The sequence below is a fragment of the Vidua macroura genome, chromosome Z, assembly GCF_024509145.1.
Source record: "Vidua macroura isolate BioBank_ID:100142 chromosome Z, ASM2450914v1, whole genome shotgun sequence".
Taxonomy (NCBI): Eukaryota; Metazoa; Chordata; class Aves; order Passeriformes; family Viduidae; genus Vidua; species Vidua macroura.
In genome coordinates, this window is record NC_071611.1 from 63,655,520 (window position 1) to 63,679,317 (window position 23,798).

Consider the following 23,798-nt stretch of genomic DNA (forward strand, 5'->3'; position numbering starts at 1 on the left):
AATCTGCATGGAAGAGAATCTATTCTTCAGAGAATTTGTCACAAACCTTGCATCTTGGAAGGTTAGTGGAGGTAAGATGGGCACTGGTGCTTTAAGCAGAAGAGGTGAGATACTCAGAAGGTAGAGCTAGTGCATGTACTGCTGTTGTCCTAGTTGTCAAGACAGTCTTGAACCTCAACAGGATATTTCCAGTCTCTAGGAATTACTCTGCTTCCGCTTACAGGCATGCTTCAGCTACTTCTTCAATTTTAGTTAATCAAAGTGCTTAATCATACCATGCTAGTTTTCTCTTATGAGAAGGTTTTAATCCTTACCTCTGCTGTTGGTGCTTGTCCTGAGGAACAGTTACCCCTCACAGTTGGATGCAGTTGATCTTATGAACATTGCAAAATATGCAATGTGGGTACATTGAACTGCAGGAATCACATCTTCCCCTCTTTTATAGAAGAGTTCCATATGCATAATGAATGTGTACACTTTCCTGACAGATGCACATTTTTCCAAATTTTCCCTTACAATAGGAAGGCTATGACATGGTTGAATGTTGCATATGAAATGTTTGTGAAATTTGGTGTTTCAGAATAGCCTTTCTTTGGATTACAAGATATCACTGATTGACATTGGACTGGTGATAGAGTACCTCCTTGGTGAAGCTTACCGGAGCAGCTACACAAGGAAACATTTCCGAATTCTCTACAACGATCTCTACAGAAAACACAAGGTAGCTTCTTCCAAAACACTGGTCACCAAGAAAAGCCAAAATGTGACACCTGAAAATAGCTCATGTTGTCATCCTGGTTTTTCTGAAGAGTATAATTTAAATGTGTGCCATGCTTATCTGTTTGAGAACCGTAAGAGAGGTTGCAAATAAAAGAGACAAATCCCCAAGACTATTTATGGTTGTTATATTATTTATTAGTTCAGTAAATTTACCTTTGTGTCTAGTATCTGGGTTGCATGTTGTCTATCATTCATCAATAAGGTATGACAAGACTATGCCAACCACCATTTTCCCTTTTTTGAAACAGTTACATATTTACTTCTTGCAGCTTGAACTGCCTCATGGAAATACTAAATTCCACATGCCTTGAAGTAGCCTTAGGGCATGTGAGCATTCTCCCTTATGATTTCCCAAAATCAGTAGCTTAAAAACAGCCTAAACTTCTCAATAAATTACCTGAAAGTCATTCCAAACATTGCAGAAGGTATAGATTTACTGTATAAGAATTATCCCCAGTTTTTGGAGTAGAATTGGACGTTTAAGTACTTCCATATGTTAAAAAAACAAAAACAAAAACAAACCTCTCATCCCCATGAAATGTTTCCATGACTAAGAGAAGAACCTCATAATGATCAGGGAAAATGAGAAGAAATAATGAAACCTGTAACTTGGAGTGAATAGAAACAGAGAGACAGCTTTCTATGTGTCACTAGTTTTTAACACAATACTTTAAGAAGACGTAAGCAGTTCTAGCTCTTTTCACTCTTTCCTAATGAAATATGACCTTAACAGTGATAGGTGAAACCATATAATCATATAACCAGGAATTCTTGGGAAGAGCATTAGTGATTCAGCTGTTAACATCCTTCCCTCTTAGCCAACACTGAACAAAATTTACAGAGATACTGGATGTGTCATCCTTCAGAGGAAATTATCAGCAAAAAGTTCAGAGAGTTCTGTCTTTCAAACAGTTTATGGCATATTTTATAAAGGTTGGCATTCAGAAGTGCTTCCAGACTGGGTGATTCCATCTTTTGAAACCCTGCTTATTGCTATTTGTGGATGCTATGTGTGGAAAATCATTATTTTGAATTCAAAGACTCAGAAAAATATTTATTTGTTAACTGAGATGTGAAACAGGCCATTTTTTCCCTTGATGGTATAAGCTTCAGTGGTAGTTATGGTGATTTTTGACTCAGTGTTTTTTACTAACATCAGTTTCTACAGCACTATTGTAGTCAGCAAGTACCAGCAAACTTTATTTCTAATTTGTATTTCTCTCCTCATGTTTTATGGTTTGCTTTTGGATCTAGAGAGTGGTCTCCAGTTTGCCTCAAAGCCTGTCACATGCCTTTCATCAGAGTAATCAGATGGACAGTGGAATGGGATCCACTGAAAGCACTTTGCATTCTCAGTTCTTCAGAACTGCACAGCCTTACAAATACAAGGTAATATAATTGCTTATTCTAGACTTTGCTTAGGACATATAAGGCTGATAATAATTTTATTGACAAATTTTAGACATGTTGGTCAGGCTCTTAGTTTTTATAATTCTACTTAAACTGCAGTGGAAACAATGTTTTACTGCTCACTCCTCATGAAGTACAAATCTTGCAATTTTATTGGTGAAACCAAGCTCAGACTCTATGATAAATTTTTAACTTCCATCCTTTAATTGCTACGGGCTTTAATTCAGTGACATGTATTACACCCAGTTTCTGAGTATCAAGCATGTGTGAAAACTCTTCTGAATTTGGAAGTATAGGGGTCCTCTGACTTTTCTAATGCTTTCTCATGACTGGCTTATTAAAATGCTATAGTAAGACTGTTAAGAAGAGGTACATTCAGAGAAAGAATGATAGAAGAGCAAAGATTGGCATTAATATCTATCTATCTATCTATCTATCTATCTATCTATCTATCTATCTGACAAAACATAAAGCAAAATGAATTTAAATGGCTGTGCTGGAATTAGTCAGAGCCAAAATGAACCTATTATAGCACCGTGACTTCCTCACTTACATCAGTAAGACTCTTTTTCCTGTACCATTCACCAAGAAATACCCAGATATGAATGTATAGCAAGTTCACATTACAAGTGTGACAGACAGCAAAAATAATCTTTAAGTCTCTAAGATGTTTAATTCAGTCTACTGTGTACTTTTTCTTCTATCATGACACATGTAAAAAAGAGAGTAAAAGCATGGGGTATCATGGTGTTTGGAGAGTGCCTAACACTATGGAAAGGGAAGTTATAGCAGGTATGGATGCAGAGCAAGCTGTATTTTTCCATCGTTAATGTTACCAGCTTCTTAGCATTGATAATCTGAACACGGTCCTAGCTGTGGTTTATGACTTAAATATATATAGCTATCAAATAGTTTGCTACTTGTAATTCAGATTTCCATGCAGTTTTATTTTCATGAATTTGAACCTCAACCATTCATTGAGATTTTCTTTTCCTTCTTTGTGTTTTTAACAAATTTATAGGAAAGATCCAGCCCTTTCCCAAAGTATAAGAAGAAATCAAAAGAGGATATAAACTGCACAGAGAATTATGAGTCAACTGGCTTCATCTACCCCTATAATGACCTCCTGGTTTGGGCAGTATTAATGAAAAGACAGAAGATGGCTATGTTCTTCTGGCAGCATGGAGAGGAAGCCATGGTCAAAGCTGTTGTTGCTTGTAAACTCTACAGAGCAATGGCACATGAAGCTAAACAGAGCAACATGGTGGATGACACTTCAGAAGAACTCAAGAAGTATTCAAAGTATGAGTTCTCCCTTCATTTCAGTTCAAGTTCTCTGGTGCTGAGAATGGTTAGAGACTGCCCTAATCCACTAAGAGTTAGTAAAGTTAGTGATGCCATGGATTGCGGAGTATAAAAAAAGTACTTTCAGATACTCACTATTAATACTATATAATGGATATATATATCCATGATATGTACTGGGTATAATGGATATATATGTCCAGTTTATTTATGGATATAATGGATATCCATACATGGATATGTTTATGTACTGGATATAATGGATATATATATCCAGTTTATGTACTGGCATGTAAAGTGGTGGAGAGTTAAAGGAAAACTATTTCCATATTACCTAAATGCATATTTGAAAATATAGGTGAGTAATGCATAGCTCATTATCTGATAAATGGTCAGGTGAAAGGCTGAAATTTCCCTTGCAGCTTCTCTTTCAGTTCAATTTGTTAAAAAGCCATATGGCACATAGATGTTGGACTGTTCAAATCTATAACAAGCAGTAATGAGCAAACCAAAATCAGTGCTTAAATCTTATACTGACTGTTAATTCCTTTCTGTTTAGGGAATTTGGGCAGCTTGCCTTAGATGTGTTGGACAAAGCATTTAAACAAAATGAGCAGATGGCCATGAAGTTGCTGACCTATGAACTGAAAAACTGGAGCAACTCAACTTGCTTGAAGCTGGCTGTGTCTGTGGGGCTGCGGCCTTTTGTGTCCCACACATGCACGCAGATGCTGCTGACTGACATGTGGATGGGACGCCTGAAGATGAGGAAGAACTCCTGGTTTAAGGTAGCATTGGTCTGTTTTTTTCTGACCGTTTAGGTGCTCTTTAGGTGCTTAATATATGGGGTTTTTTTTTGATTGTGAACATGGCTAATGCAGCTTCAGACAGGTGTGCTTAAGCATGTGGTGTAATGTGGACATCTGGGAAACAAAAGCAAGGGAGGGAGGGAAAACAATACTTGCTTCTCTTTTATTTCTTTGCAAAAGCATGTGTGGGATGACATTAGGATGAAGGATTTTTTGTTGCTCTTCCCATTCTCTCAGGACTTTTCAGTCCTTCCTCACCTGCTCTTGCTTCTCCACTTTGCCTGTTCCTTGGCAGAGCTGCTGGTGGGAAGGATGCTTTCCAGACACAGGGAGCAGCATTGAAAGGATACCCAGATACAATGGCACTCTTCAAAGCCACAAATCAGCCAAGAAAAGCACAAATCTTCAGAGGCTGTCAGACTGTGATACAGATTCCCAGCAAAAATGACTCCTTCCCCAGCCAGTGGAATTGCACTGGATTTGTAGTGGCATCAGGCATGGCTGACTGTGGCCTTAGGTTTATGCTATCACTGCTTAATTAATCTTGTGTCTCTCTTCTAGGTCATTATGAGTATTCTCCTGCCTCCCACCATCCTGATGCTGGAGTTTAAAAGCAAGGCAGAAATGTCTCATGTGCCTCAGTCTCAAGACTTCCACCAGTTATGGTATCACGGGGAACAGAGCCCAGTCGGCTCTAAAGATACTTTGGTTAGTCTGTGAAGATCTGTCATTTGTGTGCCAGAGTCTGTCTGTTTACCACAGTGCAGTTCTCTCCAGAAGTATGCATTAGGTCCCTAGTTTGGACAGGGACTTGAGTGAACTCGGTACAAGTTACTTCATTTGTCCTGAATGTCATCTCTGTGCTGACCATAATGAGAAAGTCCTTCCCAAATGCCACTGTTGAGCCAGGGACGGGCAAAATGACTTGCACGATTTCAGAAGGCAAAATGAGTGTTTTTTCAAAAGCACTTCTCTCTTTTATAGAGAACATGGTGAACATTAATTCCATTGGTCTTAAAGTACAAACATTTCACCTGATTGGTACACTGGACTTAGGTCAGTGTGGTAGAACATATCTATAAACAATATGAATGGAAAGCAAGAAAATACATTGTTTACATTCCTCTTGGACTTTTTCCCAGGCTTAACCTGGCAGAAATCTTTTTCTCTCTGACTGAACTGAGAACATCCACACCCAACCTCACATGTATTGCTAGTGCAGGAAGGGAGCAACTCTACTTGAGGCAGCTAAGAAAAGTGCTCACACACGTTCTGCTTAATGTTAATTTTGATTTTATCTATTAGTCTTTTGCAAAAGTACAGGCTATTCTTATACAAAATACAATTAAAAAATATATGGCAGTGTGGCTGTGCCATACAGAGCATCTTTCACAGAGTGCATGTTGATTATTGCAAATGAGATATTTGTTACCAGACAAAACCAAGCTACAGTAATGGCTGGTGTATTCAGAACTAAGTTTAGGCATTTGTGTCTGTCTTCCCTCTGAAACAACACTACCTTTGCAATTATAGACCATTGCTTTTTTATTTTAAAAATGCTGTTTTCTTTCAAAGAAGGGTTATGATGTGGAAAAGGCTGCTCAGAAGTCTGATGAAAGCCAAGGAGATGGTGGACAAGGAAACCTGTCTGGAACTAGAAAAATTTATGAGTTCTACAACGCACCAATTGTCAAGTTCTGGTTTCACACGGTTAGTCATCATTCTAGAACTTGGATTGATAAACCCATCTTTTGGTCCTTCAAATGCCACTTAATCCTGCTTTTACTTTTGCTAGCATGGATTTACAGTCACTTAGTGGTGGGTGTAGATGGGAAGCCATTTGAATGTTTCTCTGATAGTTAAGTGTAAATATTGTCTGCTAAAATCATGCAACCGAACTGAAAAAAAAAAAACCCAAACCCAAAACCACAGAAAAACTATTAGAAGGAACTAAAAAAAACCTCAAGCACAGGCTTTTACAGAGATCAATTGCAAAGGCTGAGATAGATTTGAAGGTGGCCTTCTGTACCTTTAATACTTCACTGATATTCATGTTCCTTTCTTTAAGAATTGTCTCTGGAAAAGCAAATATTTATCTATAGGGGGATCATTTGCTATAGGAAATGTGCATTTATTAAATCACTTTTAGTAACCCTGTGTCAGCAGAGCTCAGGATGTTTAAGATCAGTCTATGATCATATGTGCTTTCCCACATAATATCGTTCCTGTGTTTTGGAAGGCACAGATTAACCAGCAGCGACTTATTTAACTTTGAGAATTGTTGTTTGTCCCTGTAGAAGGCTAGGATAAAAGCATAAGACTGCCCTTGCATTCAAGGAATGGTGTGCAGATCACAGAATAGAATCACAGAATAGTTATTGTTGGAAGGGACCTCTAGAGACCATCTAGTCCAACATCCAAGATAAAATAATCTGTCTCTTTTATGGGGATGAGCATATGCTGCAATTGTTTATCTTCTGCTCCTACCTATTTTTTCAGCATTAAAGTACCAATTTCCGATGATGTTTAGGGATATTCCCATAAAAACAAAGCAAAACAAAACAAAATTTTTGAAAACTGGAATAAAGATTCTGGGCTCAAAAATGTGGCAGTGTCCCAGTAGTTTAAGTTCCTATATTGAGGCTAATCAGCTGTTTTATTTGGAGAAATTTGTTTGAGGTTTTTGTGTGTATGGATTATACACTGTGTGTTTTGCAGATGTCGTACTTGGCATTCCTCATGCTCTTTACTTACACTGTGTTGGTGAAGATGGAACCAAGACCAAGTGTACAAGAGTGGCTTGTTATCATTTATATTTTCACTACTGCTATTGAAAAAGTCAGGGAGGTAAGTTTTTCCATTCACACTTCTCATCTTTCTTATAAACCAGATTCTTCATCTCTGAAGAATGCTAAATCCTGCTTTATTTTTATGGAGAATTATACAGAGAATTAATTTATTGGAAGTCTTTTATTAGAAGACCAGTTCTTGGGCGTTCAAAATGCATCTTAAATTTTGGCCTTAATTCTCTACTTTTCTGTGTGGAGCTGGTTGGTAATGTGTAGGTGACTGCTGAACTGAGATTTGGAACTTTGACATAGGCACCTGGTCCTTAATTTTCTTGAGTAGACCATTAGACTTCTTGTAATAAAATTTGTCTTTAGATATTTAATCTGAGTGAGAACTTGTTGTGAATTAATAGATATTTTGCATAGAACAATCTATGGCTCTCCCTCAAGTCTAACCAGCCTTCCATAAATGCACTTCCAAAAAAACCACAATCAGCTTTTAATGCTGGATTAATTGAGCACAAAAAAAAAAAAAAGTGATATTCTGATCAAAATTATTGCAATTATTTGCAGCTGATTAGACCCAAGCTTCTGAACACAACTTGCACTCCAAACATGAGTCGAGGAACAAATGCAGCTATGTATTTCCTCAGTTATTGTATCTGCCCTGACATGCCTTCACTGCAGAATCAGCACATAGTAAATAAGAGTAATGTGAATAGTCTTTTGTATGACTTTTGAAATGCTGGCTGGAATAAAGCCAGCCACAAAAAGCCAGCCACAGTTCTGAGCAAAGGATACTGCAAATACAGATCATTCAGAAGACTGTGAAATCAGTATGAGGGAGGTGAAAGATTCCAAGGGACAGTAAAATACTGGGAATATATCAAAGCTTGGATGGATTTGCAAGTTCTGTATCAGCATGAGATAGGACTGGAAAAATCTACATCAGGATTTCCTAACTGAGAAAAATGTTAAAATGTTAAAAGTAAAATAGCAAGCACTTTTGAAATCACTGTTGTGCTCTTGCAACATCTTGATGCTGGGACAGCAGAAAGAACAGCTTTTCTTTCTAGTACCATTGGTTGGACAATTTGAAATTTATGTCTTTACTTGATTTTCTTTATCCACGTTCTAGTTCTGGTCTGTTGGCAAAGACTTTGAAGGACACTCTATTTTAGCCACGCAGTTGCTTAGCTGCTGGGGGCCTTGTTATATATAGCTGCAAACCTCTGTTTCTCTAGATTGTATCAAATAATTGAAGCCTTAGGCCCTGCAACTAGTTAGTCTATATCACTTGTCTCTGTTAATGTGTTCATATGCATAAATTCTTGCAAGATCAGGGCATAACGTTTCAAAATCTCTCCTCTACCTGGTACTTATCAGTGGGATCTCACATAGCACTGCATAATTGGCCTCACTTGTGGCAATGTGCAAACGTTTTATTTGCCTCCTCCCAAGGATTCCACTTCACATACTTGCTCAGTGAAGCTTAAAATCCCTTTGGGGCACCTTGCAGTTCAAGGAGTGAACATTTCATTCTTTACCTTGCTAGTTGCTAACACCCTTTTTTTTTTTAACCTGCCCTTGGCAGAATACAAGGATCTTTCTTTATATCTTTGGTCTGAAATAAAGGACATTAGTTATTTTCCCAGTGGCAAGGTTAGGCTGGTACTTTCCATGACTTAGGGGTTAAGGAACAGGCTGTTGCAGGTCATGACCATCCCTCTAGAAAATGCTTGTTAATTTCTAATAATATGTGTGTATAAGAATTCTTTACTGGCTGTTCTCTTCCGCTGAGGTATGTGCCCTTTAGTGAATGGATTCAGATTCAGGATCTATTTTTTTTTTCAGGAAGAGCTATCCCATTTGATGTAGCATACTTTAGCAATATGACACTATAGATTAAGTGAAAAACCTCAATTGATGGTGAATGGCATATATTCCCAAATATGAAATAATTCAGACAGAAAAGGTTAAATAATGTATATGTGATTTTAATGGCATTTTATGGTGTTTTTACCCCAATTCTACTCAGGTATTTATCTCAGAACCTGGAAAATTCTGCCAAAAGGTGAAGGTGTGGATTTATGAATACTGGAATTTTACTGATTCTGTAGCTATTATCCTCTTTATGATTGGTTTTGGTTTGCGGTGGTCCAAACCCCCTGTTCAAACTGCAGGGAGGCTGCTTTACTGCTTGGATATCATATTTTGGTATACTCGGCTCCTTGATCTTTTTGCTGTGAATCAGCATGCTGGCCCATACCTGACAATGATTGGGAAAATGGTAAGTACTGTGCTTTGGAGCAATATTTCTGTAGCTAAGGCATCTACCTTCAGGAATATGTAAAATTCAGAAGTGACAGAAAAGGAGAAGTGGTCTAATGATTCACAGTGAATGTTTTACTTGAAAATACCATGATATTTTTTGTTTGTGAGTTGACCATAATCAGATTACACTTTTCTTTAATTTATTAATTAAATTGCTTTATTCACAAAAGCCACTTTTTACTTCATTACCTAGAGGAGAGTTGCATTTGAGTTAGTTTGCCAATCTAGCTTGGTAACAGGAGAAAGAAAAGTCGCTGCCTCTTGGAGATGGGCTCACTGTGACAGGCTATTCCCCTAAATCTTGGAAATACTTTCATTATTATTTTGCTTTTTTTGATTCAAATAACTATATCCCCATTTATCTGTCAAAATTTCTATGAAATCAAAGTTAATCTTGTTTCTTTTTTGCTGTAAGAACTGTTGCTATACTACTGTCTAATTCTGGGAGACATGTGAAAATTCCTACTGTAATTTGCCTTGGTTACAGAGAATTCTCTTCTTAATACTTTTATATTCTGTCTTTCATGGTAATTGTTTAGGAGGCAAAGAAATTTTCACTGCTGTTCCTTTCTCTCAGTTTGAAAGAAGCACCACTGAGCAAAATCACCATTGTAAGATCTCCTCATTCTTTAGATCTTGCTTAATATATAAGAGGCACATGTGAAGCAAGTAGGACTTGTGGCTTTTTTGGTCTAGGATGATTTTAACACTACAAAATGCTCATGTAGTCCAGGTCATAGAAACAAAATATTTTTATTTCCTTCAGCATATTATTATTCATATATATTCATTATTACCTCTGGTTTTATATTCTGATTTGTAAAAACAGTGATTGATACTCTTCCCTAAAATGTATACTCTTCCCTTTTACATATAATTAACACAACTAATTCTTTTATGCAAACGTGTCTTCCAGACAGGAAACATGTTCTATATTGTGATCATGATGGCCATAGTCCTGCTGAGTTTTGGGGTGTCACGGAAGGCGATTCTTTCACCAGAGGAGCCTCCTTCTTGGACACTGGCACGAGATATTGTATTTCAGCCCTACTGGATGATGTTTGGTGAGGTCTATGCTGGAGAAATAGATGGTAGGTAATTTTGAGACTATACCTCAATATCTTGAATTAAATCTGTGCAGAAGCATATCTACTTTGGTCTCCTGAGTTTTGACTACCTATAGAGTCTGTTCTTCCTTAAACAGTTCTGATTCCAGTATATGTATATCCATAATGAATAATACTGTATGAATGAGGTTGAAAATATGAGCTTCTTTGTGAAAAATAAACAGGTTTAAACTCTAAATCCTTAAAATTTAGTGTTTCAAATTAAATATACTGCAAATATCAGGGCATAGCACATAGGAACCAATAATAAACTACTTCCTGGTCAGGGGATCTGCCAGTGAAACAAATTTCCAGTTAAGTGAATCCAAAGCTGCTAATCTCTTGGAGAAAAGAGAAAAGTTGCCTTTAAGGAAGAAAGAATAAAGGAGGAAAATAAAGGGAGAAATAAGGTACCTGGCACCATTCTTAAACAGATAAACCATGTGCACATAGGAGAAATAGAACCAAACAATGTAAATAGGAAAAATCATGTATCTTGATTATGGCTTTGACCTTGTTTCAGTAAGAGAGAGGAACAGGCACTCCAGAGATATTTAAGCATTACACATGTAAGGCACTCTCATGCTACTGACTGAAGGTATAAGTAAAATGGTCCATAAAATAGAAAAGTAGTCATGTAAAGAGAAATATATATTTAAGATACATAGTTCAGCACAGACCCCATTCATTAAAATAATCTGCCATGTTGCATCCTTTATTACTGCTGAAACAGTCACATGTATTTTGGTTATATAAATCAAAATTCTTTTAATGGAAGTACACTGTCAAGTTTCCCAGTTTAATCCATTTAATCACTTAATAATTCTAAACCTTTAGAAATTTGACACTTCCCAAATAAAGCTATGATTTCTCTAGTGACTCTTTATCCTGCAAAATATGTCCTGAATTTAGGGCTGCTTCTTTATAAGTATGTTTCAAAGTTTCCTCAGAAGAGTTAAATTTGAAATTAAAAAGATTGGGAAGTATTTATTTTAACGATTTAAAAACATCAGAAGGGATCCCCTGATTTCCACTGTTTGTTGCTTTATGCCTGTGGTGCTCCTGTCTTAAGGATCAAAGACTTGGATTTCAGCTTACTTGGATGAAAGTCATCCCCCAAATACATTTCAGCTGTGTATTTCCCCTTAACAAAAAGTGGAATGTCTGGCATAAGAACTGATGTGTATGAAGTGGTGTCTGCATCTTCTGAACAGTGGTAACTAAGGCAGTAGTAGCACAAAGAGGTCTCAGTTCTCCTTTCAGTAGAGGTTGATCTTTAATTTGGAAATTTAGTGTTGTATCTCTGTGAAATTAGTGAGGACTATTCTGTTTCTTGCTGGGACAAATGAGAAGCACAGGCCATTGCTGTGCTCTGCTCTGGTTTCTGTGCTACCCATGTTCTCTATGTCCTTCATTTCCAGTTTGTGAAGCCAATGAAGACTGTCCTCCTGGCTCCTTTCTCACACCATTTCTGCAAGCTGTCTACCTCTTTGTGCAGTACATTATCATGGTCAACTTGCTCATTGCATTCTTTAAGTAGGTACCTTAGTATATTGCTACAAAAGCAACTAACGGATCTTGTGCCTGCATTTCTGGAAAGGTTTTCACCAAAAATGCTCCAGCAAGGGCACATTGATGGTGGTGTTGTACCCCATCAGCCATGGGGGTAAGCCAAATAAAGGAAAGAATGGTAGTAGCTAGATGGTGCAAGGAAAGGGATAGTGAGAAGACAGCTAAACTCTTTTGCCACTTAAAAAGAATGAGAGTGGACAATTGCTGATGGCAAAATCCCCAGCATTAATTCATCTCTGAAGTAATTTTCCCTTCTTAGAAGTTTTTGTTGTGCTAAGAGCCTATATAACATTCACCATAGGGCAGGCCAAGTTTTAAACTGGCAGATAAGTGGAAGGTGTTCAAGTGAAGAGGATAAAGTAGGAGTATGCTTTTCCTTTAGGAAATAATTTGAAAATCCTTACTTACTTTAAGCAATCTTATATGTTCTAGACTGAAATCTAACAGTAGTATTTCCAACAATTTGCCTTTTAATGTCTACTGCCACAGTAGAAAAGGTCTTTATAGTAATTCTATAGTAATTCATAATACTTTATCAGTGTCTTTTTAGTAATTCTAACCCTTCATGTTTTAACATGAACCCCTTGTAATGGAGCAAGTTCTGTAAAGTTCTAACAAGTTCTGTAAAGTTTTGCAAGTTCTTATAGTTTTAGCATTTCTGGGGAAGAAAAAATCAGCTGTAGGTTAAAAAAAATTCAAATTAATAAAAGAACTCATTCATATGCAAAAAACCCTGAACTATCAAAACTAATTTTATTTCCACTTCCAATAAGAAATCCCTTTCCTGAAATTGTGTCAAGGAATCAAGCTATTATTTTCTACATTATGTATTATTTTTCATGTGTGAAATTGTTATCTGAATTATTTCTGGAACTAAACCTTTAGTATTGATGATATGGTAAATCTTCTGTGTAGTGATTGATTGTTCCAGAAGTGGGACCAGAAATGGGTGGGTATAAGAAATACATTTAATTATGCTCTCAGAAGGAAAGTTGATGTTTTTGTGATTATATGCTGGCTGTATAGAATGACAGTGTATCTGAAATTACTAGAAATGAAATGCTAGAAATGACAACATTTCTTTCCTGTGTTTGGGTCTATCACAGTAGATACAGAAAATTATTCAGTGCAGTCACGTTTGATAATTTTGCAGCTCCAATGAGTATTCTGCAGAAGAATGGCTCATGTAGCTGTAGACTATTTTGTTAAAGTTTTCCCTTAGTCTGACACCTACTTTTAATCCAGTCCAAAGAGGCAAATAATGCTGAATTTTCAGTCAGAGTATCTATTAAAATTTAAATAGCATGACTGGGATTTCAAAGCCATGTCAGTGGCATCTTTTGCCCAGCTCCATTAATGTGAATGGGAATTGGATCTCCAAATCTGTTAGGCTTTGAAAATCTCATTCTAAGTGCACTAGCTGCAGGCACATGAATTGCTAAGCTGATTTACCTCACTGGAAGAATGGGACCAGTGTCAGATTAGATCTGTAGAGAAGTGTCGTGTGCTATACTGGAAGTATTCCTCACATGAGTGTTTCACCCTCCTTTCCCTCTCCCTCTGTGGCTCTCTCCTCAGTAATGTTTATTTTGATTTGAAATCCATATCGAACAAGCTCTGGAAGTACAACCGTTATCGCTACATCATGACCTACCATGAGAAGCCATGGCTGCCTGCACCGTTCATCCTCCTGAGTCACATTGGGCTTCTGATAAAGTGCATCTTCCACCACCAGCCCCCAAATGAGTTGGACCAAGAGGAAGGCGATGTTGGACTAAGTAAGCTGGGAACCAAAAGAAATAGTTCATTGTCACTCCCATCACTGTGGAGTTGAGTTAAAAAAAAAGAGGGGAAATGCTTTGCTTTGTATTTGGCTGTTGCTGTGCTACATACTGAGCATCAGTCAAGATACCTCACAACTCTGAGCTGAAATAAAGGGATAGCAACTTATTCTGTAGGAACTAAATAATTTTTTGTTTTAAAAGAAATTAAGCAGTGCCAAAGGTATAACTGTATGTTTGTCATGAAAAGATCAATAATTCCTTTTTCATTACTTGGGGAAAGTAGCTGCAGAGCCCAAGGGTAAAGGAGATCCAGTAATTGCAGATGCAGAGAGGTTTCCCACTTCCTTGCTGCTTCTGTCCCTTTGTGCACTGGCTTATCACTGCACCTTACCTTCTTCACTTTTCCCAGCCTGGACTTCTTCATGCCAGGTCTTTTCTAATGCCTCCTTAAAGTGATGCCAATTCCCTGTCCCACTGTCACCAGCTCTGCCAGGAGTAGCCTGACCTGTTGTGGGAAAGGGACCTCAATATGCTGGAATGGAAATGAATACTCTGTAGTGGGGCTTGGTGGTGGGTGTGAGGCAGGTAAATGGGGAAGAGGTGACTGTAACCATATTTAAAAAAACATTGGGAAACATTGGTATCTAGTATTATACATCCTCATCCTTTTTGATGCAACATACACCCTTGATGCTTTATAATAGAGCTGGGCAGAGCCTTTGTGGGTTATGCCACACTAAGAATTTTCTCTGCTGAACATGAATCCCTGAAGATACTTGGCATGCTCACAGGTGATTACAGAGCTCAAAAACAGACTTACCTAGTCAATGCTGAACTGCTGTACTGCTGCTCCCTGTTTCAGCTCCCCCATCATGACTGGATACACCAGCCTACCTTTGAAGTGCCATTGTTTGTTTTATGTGCAAGCACAGCATAAGTCAGTGGCATAGCATAGAGGGTGTCTTGTAAGGAGCATTAGGCTGAAGGAAAACTGAAACCCTGCTTAGCACATCTAAAAATCCTTGCACAGAAGAGGGTTCATGCCTTCCTTACATTTCTCTCAGAAGGAGAGTTTTTTTCTGTTTAGGCACCTCTGGGCACTTTTTCTATACACCTTTGCTTGATAGCTTTCTCTTACTTTAGTTTTGGTCTTGTTATATTTAACTGGTTTTCACAACAAGTACCCGGTGCCACCCTGTGGAAAATCAATACCAAGATACAGAGTAAAATTTTAGAGGAAGGAACACAGGTCAAATAGAGGGGAAAAGTGTCTGGAAGGTGATGAAGTCTCATTTGGAGCGAGAGAGGGAACCCCAGAACACTGTGGGGGTCTTCACTGCTAAGCTGTGTGTTGCAGCTGAGTACCACATCCCTGTAGTAAACACTGTCTTGTTGCTTGGAACAGGCACCTTTCTAGCAAGTACAGTGAGGACTTTGGTGCATAAAAAAGGACAGAAAAGAGGAGCTTGGAAAATGTGGAGTTTGAACCAGAGAAGCAGCTTTCCACCATATGCACTTCTTTGTACTGCCTTGTAATGGAGCTGGTCTCTCAGAAGTCTTGGTGTGCTAGAAGAATGGCACCTTGAGCAGCCCAAGTTATGGAGTTTTAAACTTCTGAATGCTTTTTTCCCCCCAATAATCTTGGGGTGGAAGGTCTTAATGCTTTGTACATATAAACTTTTATTAAGCATATCTGGATGTTTTATAGATATGAGCATATTAACCAATCAGGTGAAAAGAAAAAAAAAAGAAAAAAAAGAAAAAAAAAGAAAAAAAAAAAGGGGGTTGCAGCTGTGAGCACCTGAATGGACTGTAATTGTTGTAAGTGACTAGCTCTAAATGAATGCCTGGGCCAAAATGGAGTGAAACTTTTGTAATACATGTTCATATCTTGTGAATGACACATCTATAAAAAAGTACGGGAAAAAATTTGTGAGGAAATTAATCTTTGTGAGCAGCCATTCAGATATGTATTTTTGAGACTTTAAAGAGGAGTGTTCTGGAACTTTTGTCTGTGTGGTTTTGTTCCCCATGTAAGGAAAGACAACATCTCATTTTCATGTATTTGAGTCTTCATACTCAAGCCCAAATTCATGCACTTAGGCCTAATTCATTCTTGTCAAGGGAGGGAGTGTAAACAAGATTTTGACTGTATTTTTTTTTCTCTTTTTTCCCTCATGCATGCTTATACATGATTGCAATTATTAGCATGCTTCATACTGATTTTATTATTTTATTTATATCCTTTATTCAGAGCTCTACCTGAGTGATGAGGAGTTAAAGAAACTCCATGACTTTGAGGAACAGTGTGTAGAAGAATATTTTCTTGAAAAGAATGAAAACCTGAGTTCCAGTGGCAGTGAAAGGATCCGTTTGACCACAGAAAGGTGTGTTTTGATGCATATTTATGTTATTTGTATAAATTTATCGTATAAAAAGACTTTGATAAGTTAATGCTTTTGGACCTCATTATGGCCACTCTGAACATGCATAGGCCTTGTGAATTTGGTGGAACTGTGTCTGTTTCTGTAACTGCATCTGTTTGAGGTGCATGTCAGATCTGTCTGGGAAGCCTTGCTGACAGAATTGCATCCCCAGACCCGTGCAGTGTGCACATGGTTAAAGGGGTACACTCTTCATATCATTGCATGATATCAATGCAAGAAATTAATTTAGATGAATAAAATGTTCTGAAACATTGGTCCTTGATTTTATAGAGCAATGTCTTAATACTACATATTTTAGTTACTCTGTGACAAAGAAAAGAAATTACTTCTCCATATTGCCTGCAGCTAGCTGATCATTGTCTTAGTGATAAAGTACCAGAGAGTATCTTCAGGAAATATGAAGATAATGATATGGTTAAAAGGATTTAATTCCAGGCCAAAAAGCTCCTGCATTTTTCACTGGGGATTTGAGGATAATAAATAAGGCTTAGGCTTTTTGGGCAGTTGAATTTTACCTGAAGATAACTAATGCCATAAGATGCATAGAATCTGTTTCCAGAGACCAAATATCTTTTTGGGAAGACCAGTTTCTCAGCAGTCCCTAGTATTTGAAAAATGCAGGATTAAAGAGTTTGTGTGAGCCTTTTCCTTCTCATGCTTGCACAAGGAATGTAAAATGCGGGATGTCTAGCTGACAGGAAGTATACTTCATTTGGAGCCAGGTTACCCAACGTAACCTGCCATCAATGTTTTAATAGTTCTATGGCAATGAATGGGTATTAATGGGAAAACAGCAACTTTTAAAATAGGTACTCCTTGAGCAAAATAACTGTTTCCTTAAGAAACCCACTGGCAGTTTGGCTGGGTTCTTTCAAATGCAGATATTAATGATAATGAAAGTCACAATTAAAAAAAAGCCTGTTTGAAACACTTACTTTTTGAAATGTATTAATGGTTTCTCTCAAACAGATGTAAAGATCTGTGTTTTGGTATTTTAGTTATGTTTTCTTTTTCTACCTAGAGTGGAAGAGATGTTTCAACAACTTAAAGAAGTGCATGAGAAGGTATTTTATATCAAGGAGTCTTTACTCTCCCTGGACAGCCAGCTAGGACATTTGCAAGATCTGTCTGCCCTGACAGTGGACATCTTGAAAGTGCTTTCAGCTGTAGACACCTTGAAGGTGGAAGAAGCCTTACTGGCTGACACAAAGCATCAAACCTGTAGGAAGCTGCCCCATAGCTGGAGCAATGCATTCTATTCCAAGAACTTGAGCAGCCTGGAGGGCTTGTACGACAAGAAATACCACTATTACAGCATGCCACCCTCCCTCTTACGGAGCTTGATAAGGACTCAGTCTCCATCAGAGTCCAAACTCTTGAAGTCTGAGAGTAACAAGGTGGTAGAAGACAGCTCTAAAAAGGTAGAAATCGAAACAGACACACTCACTTCAGGAGTATCTTCTGAGACTAAGTTGACTCCTAGGTATGGGCAGTTTTTGCTGGTGCCCCCTGACCATCAGGGAGGGTCTTTTTCTGAGGATGTCACCTTAAATTTGTCCTTTTTGAACACTGATGCCAAGTACGAGGATGAGGCATTCAGAGATGACCTGCAAAGTAGCATTGTGGTTCCGCAATACTTGCCGGGTATCAGCTTCCTTGGCAAAGAGACAGAAGGTTACCAATGGAGCCAGAGAGACTTTGTTATTCATTTGCCTTCAGAAAAGATTAATGCTGCAGAAGCTGCTCATCCCCTTGATTTCCAGCTACCACTGGATATTGAAGAAAGTGCAGCATCCCCCTGTGATGACCGGGAAGAAACTGAAGGTGGTTATGTGAACTGGGGATTCTCTGAAGGTGATGAAAAAGGAGTTTTCATCTCAGATTCAAAGAAGAAAGCTCTGTACCTACATTCCTCCTATGACAGGGACAACAATTGCCAGAATAATGTCACCAGGGATGTCCAGTTAAGTGATTCGAAGTCCTCCTACAACTCTGTCAAGTCATGTCACAGCAGCAGCATTTCTCAGAACAGGCTGAAGCGGAGCATCTCCTTCTGGATCAGCCCTCTCTGGAGGGACTGGAGTTTCTGCAGAAGCAACAGCTTGCCGTCCCCTAAGAAAGAGAGATCAGGAAAAGTCTGCAAGGCTGTAGGCGGTAATTAAAAACATTAAACATGTACAGTATCTTCTACTGGAGAGTCCAAGACATCAGAAAAAAAAATGTTTCATTTGCACCAAGAAGGTATTAGATGCAGTGGAGGATAGCAGCTGAAAGTCCATAGTTACTCTTTCACTTTGTGTGGTCTGGATGTTAGGAGTATCCAAAGTATGCCTGGGATCCAAGCTGCAAGACACCTGTGTGTCAGCCACTCTGATCTGCCCCATCTCATGGAATCTCCATGTCTGTGGCTACACAGCCAGGTGGCTCACTCTGGGGAAGTCTCTTGCTCTGGGGATGCAAAGACGGAGTTGCAGGAACCAAAATACTTTACATGATCCTGTGGAGATACATTAGCAGTATCAGAGATGGGTGCATGGAGAATGAAAAGGCATAAATTTCTGTAGTAAGTTTAAATACATCTCTGTCCACCATCAAGTTTGCTTGCTAAGCATTAAAATACGTCAGATTCCAGTTTTAATTATGAATAGTATGAGGTGATGGATGACATTAGTTTTTTTTATGTCTTGTGATGGTACATATCTTTGCATGGAGCTGCTTGAGTACTGAGTTTGGATATCACAACTCTTTCTCAGATTGATTTAGACATCTGCCAGTTCTCAGTCCTATCAGATTTTCCCTTAGTAAGCAGAAACCTTGTAGCTTAAAGGTGTTCTTTGACTCTTTCCTGCAGATTCTTTAGGATCCTGTGAGCTACACCGCAGTGAGGCAACAAAAGCAAAACAGCAGAACAGAGACAGAAAGTCTGGGAGAGGAAAGAGGAATCAAAAACCTCTTCAGGTGCCGGTATGGGCAGTTGCAAGAGAATTGTATATCTCAAAATTGTCTTTTTCATTCCTTAAGAGCAGTTCTGAAGTGTGGTTTAATTGAAAATGCATACATTTAAAAATTTAAAACACTGCACACGAACTGCAGCATCTCCTGTGTTTGTCTAGCTTTGGTTCAATTTTACTTTTTTTTGGATGTGTGGGATTTCTGTTTTGAATTTGCTGGCATCCAAAGTATACCATGCTGATACTGATTTTGTGGTGATTCACAAACATAAATCAATCATTGGATTTTAGCTGTCAGGAGAACTTGTGGAGGCTTCATGTGATCTAGAATAGACTGAAGCAGTGACCATATCCAGGGGATTTACAACTGTACTCAGGCAAGATAGGCCTCATAACATTGTCTGCTGCCTGCAAGAGTCCCATAGACTTTTCTCTGAATCTATCAAACATTTAGCTCATTGCAGAAAGTATATGATTGTGTATACATCTGGGGCTACTTTTGCAAGTGTGTCCATGTGTTCATAAATAAAAATCTATTTCTAGCACCTATAAAGAAATTTCTAGGGTCTTCATTATCTGGAAAGAATTATCACTGTTTAATCAGATGAACACTGAATGCTGGTTTGTTTACATGCAAAGGATCTTGGACTTGAATTTTGAAATCGAGTATCTCTCAAGGTATTAGGTCTCAAAGTTCAAATATCTTCAGATAGTGTGAGACCGCAGTACTTGGTAGACAAAAGCAACATGTCTTCTGCAGTTTGTAACAACACTGGGAAAATCTGTTTCTCAGTTGGGAGTGCATTCATTCATTCATTGGCATTTCAGAGATGCTCTGAAAGGTCACATCATATGCTGTTAGAGGAACTGTGGAGATGCTAGTCATCCTGTAAATTCAGTATTGTTTTGTCTGTGTCTTGGCAGGTGATTAGAGTGGATGATTGTCCCCAGAACACTCAAGTGAACTCAGAACCTGCAGAAATCAATGTCTGGGATGAGCAAGAAAAACACAGCAAGAATTGGCTCACCGTGTCTAATTTCAGTCAGCTAAGTATGTTGCATGTTACAAAAAGTGAACTTCAGAAGAACTTTTAAAAAGAAGCAGTAAATATAATTTAGAAAAACTAAGTGTTATCCACCATTTTCACCTTATGGCATAATTTTTCATAGAATTAGACTTAGTTTGTCTTGGTTATTTGATGCAACATTGAAGAGGCAGAAGACTCATAGGATGGATGGAAGATCAGGTGAATCTTTTTGGGACCTCTGCCTGTCTTCCGTAGGAGATAGTTGAGTGCTAATCCTCAGGAATAAATAGGAAGAATGATGTCTTTGTATCCTTTCCTGAAGCGTCTTCTAAAGTGACATCTTCTAAAGTGGCATCCTGGCTAATTAAAAAAAAAAAATAAACTCATTATTTTTCAGGGTATTTACCCTCACAAGCAGTGCAGTGATAGTGTATTTGTTGGCAGATCCTCTGCCTGCATTATTCATTTCTCATTGCTCAGAAACACATCCTCCAAAGGGAAGAAATTAATTCTATATTGTTTCTTTTGGTGTGAAAAGGAATGACATTCTGACTCTTCATTTAGTAATTCTCCATCTTTTTCATTCTCAGAAATTCTATGCATCTCATTCATCTCATCTTTCAACTTCACTGTGATGTGGCTCACTGGTTTCATCCTGCGAGCTGCTGGGAGAAATACTAGACAGTGCTGTGGCTCAGTATCACTCAGTACTCAGCCCTCAGAGGAGGGCTGTACTCCAAAGTCTGCTGAAAAAAGTTGAAATAGTCTGTTTAGCCCTATGAAATTCTGTAATTATTTTTTTAACCCATTATACATGTAATGGGATGATATGGTGTATACATGTATATTTTATAACACTGTGTAGCTACTTAGTTGTTTATTTACCCTCTAGAAATAGTTGACAACTTCTCTTTTGACTAGGTTTGGAACGTCTCCATTACAAGCACCAGAAAATTAAAAATCCAGACTTTGGTAGGCATACCATACCATTCTGTGATTACCTGAGGCATTCTCAAGAGGTAAGACCTCGGATTACACATCCTAGTCCATAATTTTGTCTGGGATGAGCCCAGAGTAGCTCTACAGTCATCTATTTGCCAATAGAGTTTCTTTGTCATGACATACCTCTTTGGGAGATGAGAAACTTTGTTGTCTGCTGGCACAGTGTACATGTGGAAGTAAATGAATAATTTAACAGCTGCTATTAAATAGGATGCCTATTGAAATGCCTATTGAAAGAGGACATTAAATTATTGAATCTTCAAGCAGTTCTGAATATGAACTTAGTCACAAATGACACGTGTTGATATTTCATCAGGCAATGAGTGAGCACACAACTTGGTCTTGAACTTGTGGGCAGAATGGATTAGAAGAAAATTTTGGAGAGTTAGCTACATAGCACTTTATCACATAGTCATTTCTTGCAAAAGGGTAGATAAATATTGATAATAATTGCGAAGCATGGATTTTTAAACTATTGTCTTATAAACATTGTATTTTATTACTTATCAGAATTAATCTGCAGCTCTGTAATCTAAAGGTTCTCTTTCTGTGTGAACTAATATAGGCACCTTGAATTTCATGGAGCTAGACCAATTTATATTTCCTGAAGACTTGAGTGGGAATCTGGATTGTGAAAGCTACGATCTATTTTTAAAATTATGTAGCTAATATAAGAAATGGAATAGCTAATAGAAGAAAATGTACCATTCATTACCTTTTATAGGGATATCTCAGAGATATGAAAGGAAATTAACAAAGAACAAATTAAGAGAAGGAAATGTGAGTGAATCCTTTCCTCTTTCATTTCAAGAGCACCAAAGCACCCTTCCTTGTTGATTTTACTTACAGGACTTTCAGTTATTAAAATGAAGATTTTTCAAAGACTAGCTTATTTTTCACTAAAAATGTTATCATGTTTGGGTTTTTTTAGGAATAAAAATGAAACAGGTAATTTCCATTACGCTGTTCTGAATGCTGTAGAACTTGAATCCCAAACACCAGGGACAAGAGCTTTAATATTTTATTTTAAAAAGTGGTGGGGTTTTGTATGAAAAAGTGATGAGAGAGAGAGCGAAATAGAAATAAATTTACTGATTTGGTGTTCTGTAAAACCAAAACCTGGACTCTAAATCAGTAAGTCTTTGAATTGTGAATCACAGGATCAGCCAGGCAAAATAAAGGTAAAGTCAGGAAAACTGTGTGAGGTAACCAAGTAATTTGGTGTTTCATAGCTTATATTAAGATATATTTGGATAAAACTCAAGAGTGATATTTTTTAAATTGTAAAAAATTTCATTCTGCTAATTAATAGCAGTATTGGAGTTGTGCTGAAACACCAACTTAAAATTATTTATTCTTCCAAGGTACAGCCTCCAGTATCCACTGAATTGTTGTGCCTCTCTCTGGACTATGAAAGCTTATATTTATCACTGATATGTAACAAAGTTGCTGTATCCACCTGTTCCACTTGAGAATGATGTATTTTAAAATTATGCAGCTTTCCGAAAGTGAAGCTTCTCACTCATGGCATACCAAGGGCTCAGAAATCCCTCTTGATAGGAAGCAGGGAGCAAAGCAAGGGGGTGTGTAGGAAGCTTTTGTTAAAGACCTTCTCATCTTCAAAGCAAGGTACACGTTCAAAATATGAGAGAAATAAAAAAAAAAAATCAGTTTAATTTTTTTTTTGTGTGTGTGTGTGTGTGTTTTGAGGATTGAAATTGGTCTGAATACTACTGTGATACTACTGAGAAGAAAAATTCTATTTCTTACTACCACATTAGGAGGACCTGGCTGGACTATTTTTTCCTAATACGGCTTGAAGTCTAAAAGATTATTTGAGTATTTCTTTAAATATAAGACCTGGAAAATATGTGATCTAAATATCCCTGGAAAGCTGCTCAGTGTGTTACGTTCTTCTGTTCCAGGGCTTATTTTCAACAACAGTAAAGGTTATACCTACACTGGAATTTTCCAACATAAAGAAAGTTCTCTAATACTGTGCTTATTAGAAGACCTTTAACCAGCTTTGTGAGTGTATCGGGATATAGGTGGTGACATGAGTATTTAATTTGAATGTCCGGAGACAACATGGAAAATGGCAATGTGAGCAAATTAATTCCATTTTAGTGTAGGTATGCAGTGCTATGATTCACCTGCCTGTCAGGGTCATTATTCATGTTAACAAAAATCATATCAACAATCATTCTCAAGATTGTACCTTCTTGAGCTGTACAATGTGTATATGATAAAGATGTGCATATTTTACTGGTAAAAGTATCTTTCTTTTTTTAGGATTTCAGTAATAGCATATTTGGAAACACCAAGAAAAGTAATCTGAACAGGAACTCCTCGTATGTATCATTAGTATGTTAAGATACTCATCATATGTTTTCAGAAAGAGATGTCTGTAGTGTTTGCAGGTTTCCATTTCAGTTCAACAATATTTTTAGGATGACAAATTCCTGAGACATGGAGAGTTAA

General features: G+C 37.7%; 1 protein-coding gene across 1 annotated transcript in view; it reads left to right on the forward strand.

Moving 5' to 3' along the window:
* The window catches only part of TRPM6 (transient receptor potential cation channel subfamily M member 6), a 71,622-nt gene that overhangs the window by 23,541 nt on the left and 24,283 nt on the right, over positions 1-23,798 (forward strand). Inside the window, exons 15-31 of the mRNA XM_054004015.1 lie at positions 581-721; positions 2,035-2,169; positions 3,212-3,492; positions 4,055-4,283; positions 4,866-5,012; positions 5,880-6,014; positions 7,023-7,151; positions 9,132-9,383; positions 10,344-10,518; positions 11,955-12,069; positions 13,684-13,883; positions 16,144-16,276; positions 17,358-18,490; positions 19,188-19,300; positions 20,212-20,338; positions 21,237-21,334; positions 23,610-23,668. Of these exons, the coding sequence (XP_053859990.1) occupies positions 581-721; positions 2,035-2,169; positions 3,212-3,492; positions 4,055-4,283; positions 4,866-5,012; positions 5,880-6,014; positions 7,023-7,151; positions 9,132-9,383; positions 10,344-10,518; positions 11,955-12,069; positions 13,684-13,883; positions 16,144-16,276; positions 17,358-18,490; positions 19,188-19,300; positions 20,212-20,338; positions 21,237-21,334; positions 23,610-23,668 (3,602 nt within the window). The remainder of the gene's footprint in view (positions 1-580; positions 722-2,034; positions 2,170-3,211; positions 3,493-4,054; positions 4,284-4,865; positions 5,013-5,879; positions 6,015-7,022; positions 7,152-9,131; positions 9,384-10,343; positions 10,519-11,954; positions 12,070-13,683; positions 13,884-16,143; positions 16,277-17,357; positions 18,491-19,187; positions 19,301-20,211; positions 20,339-21,236; positions 21,335-23,609; positions 23,669-23,798) is intronic.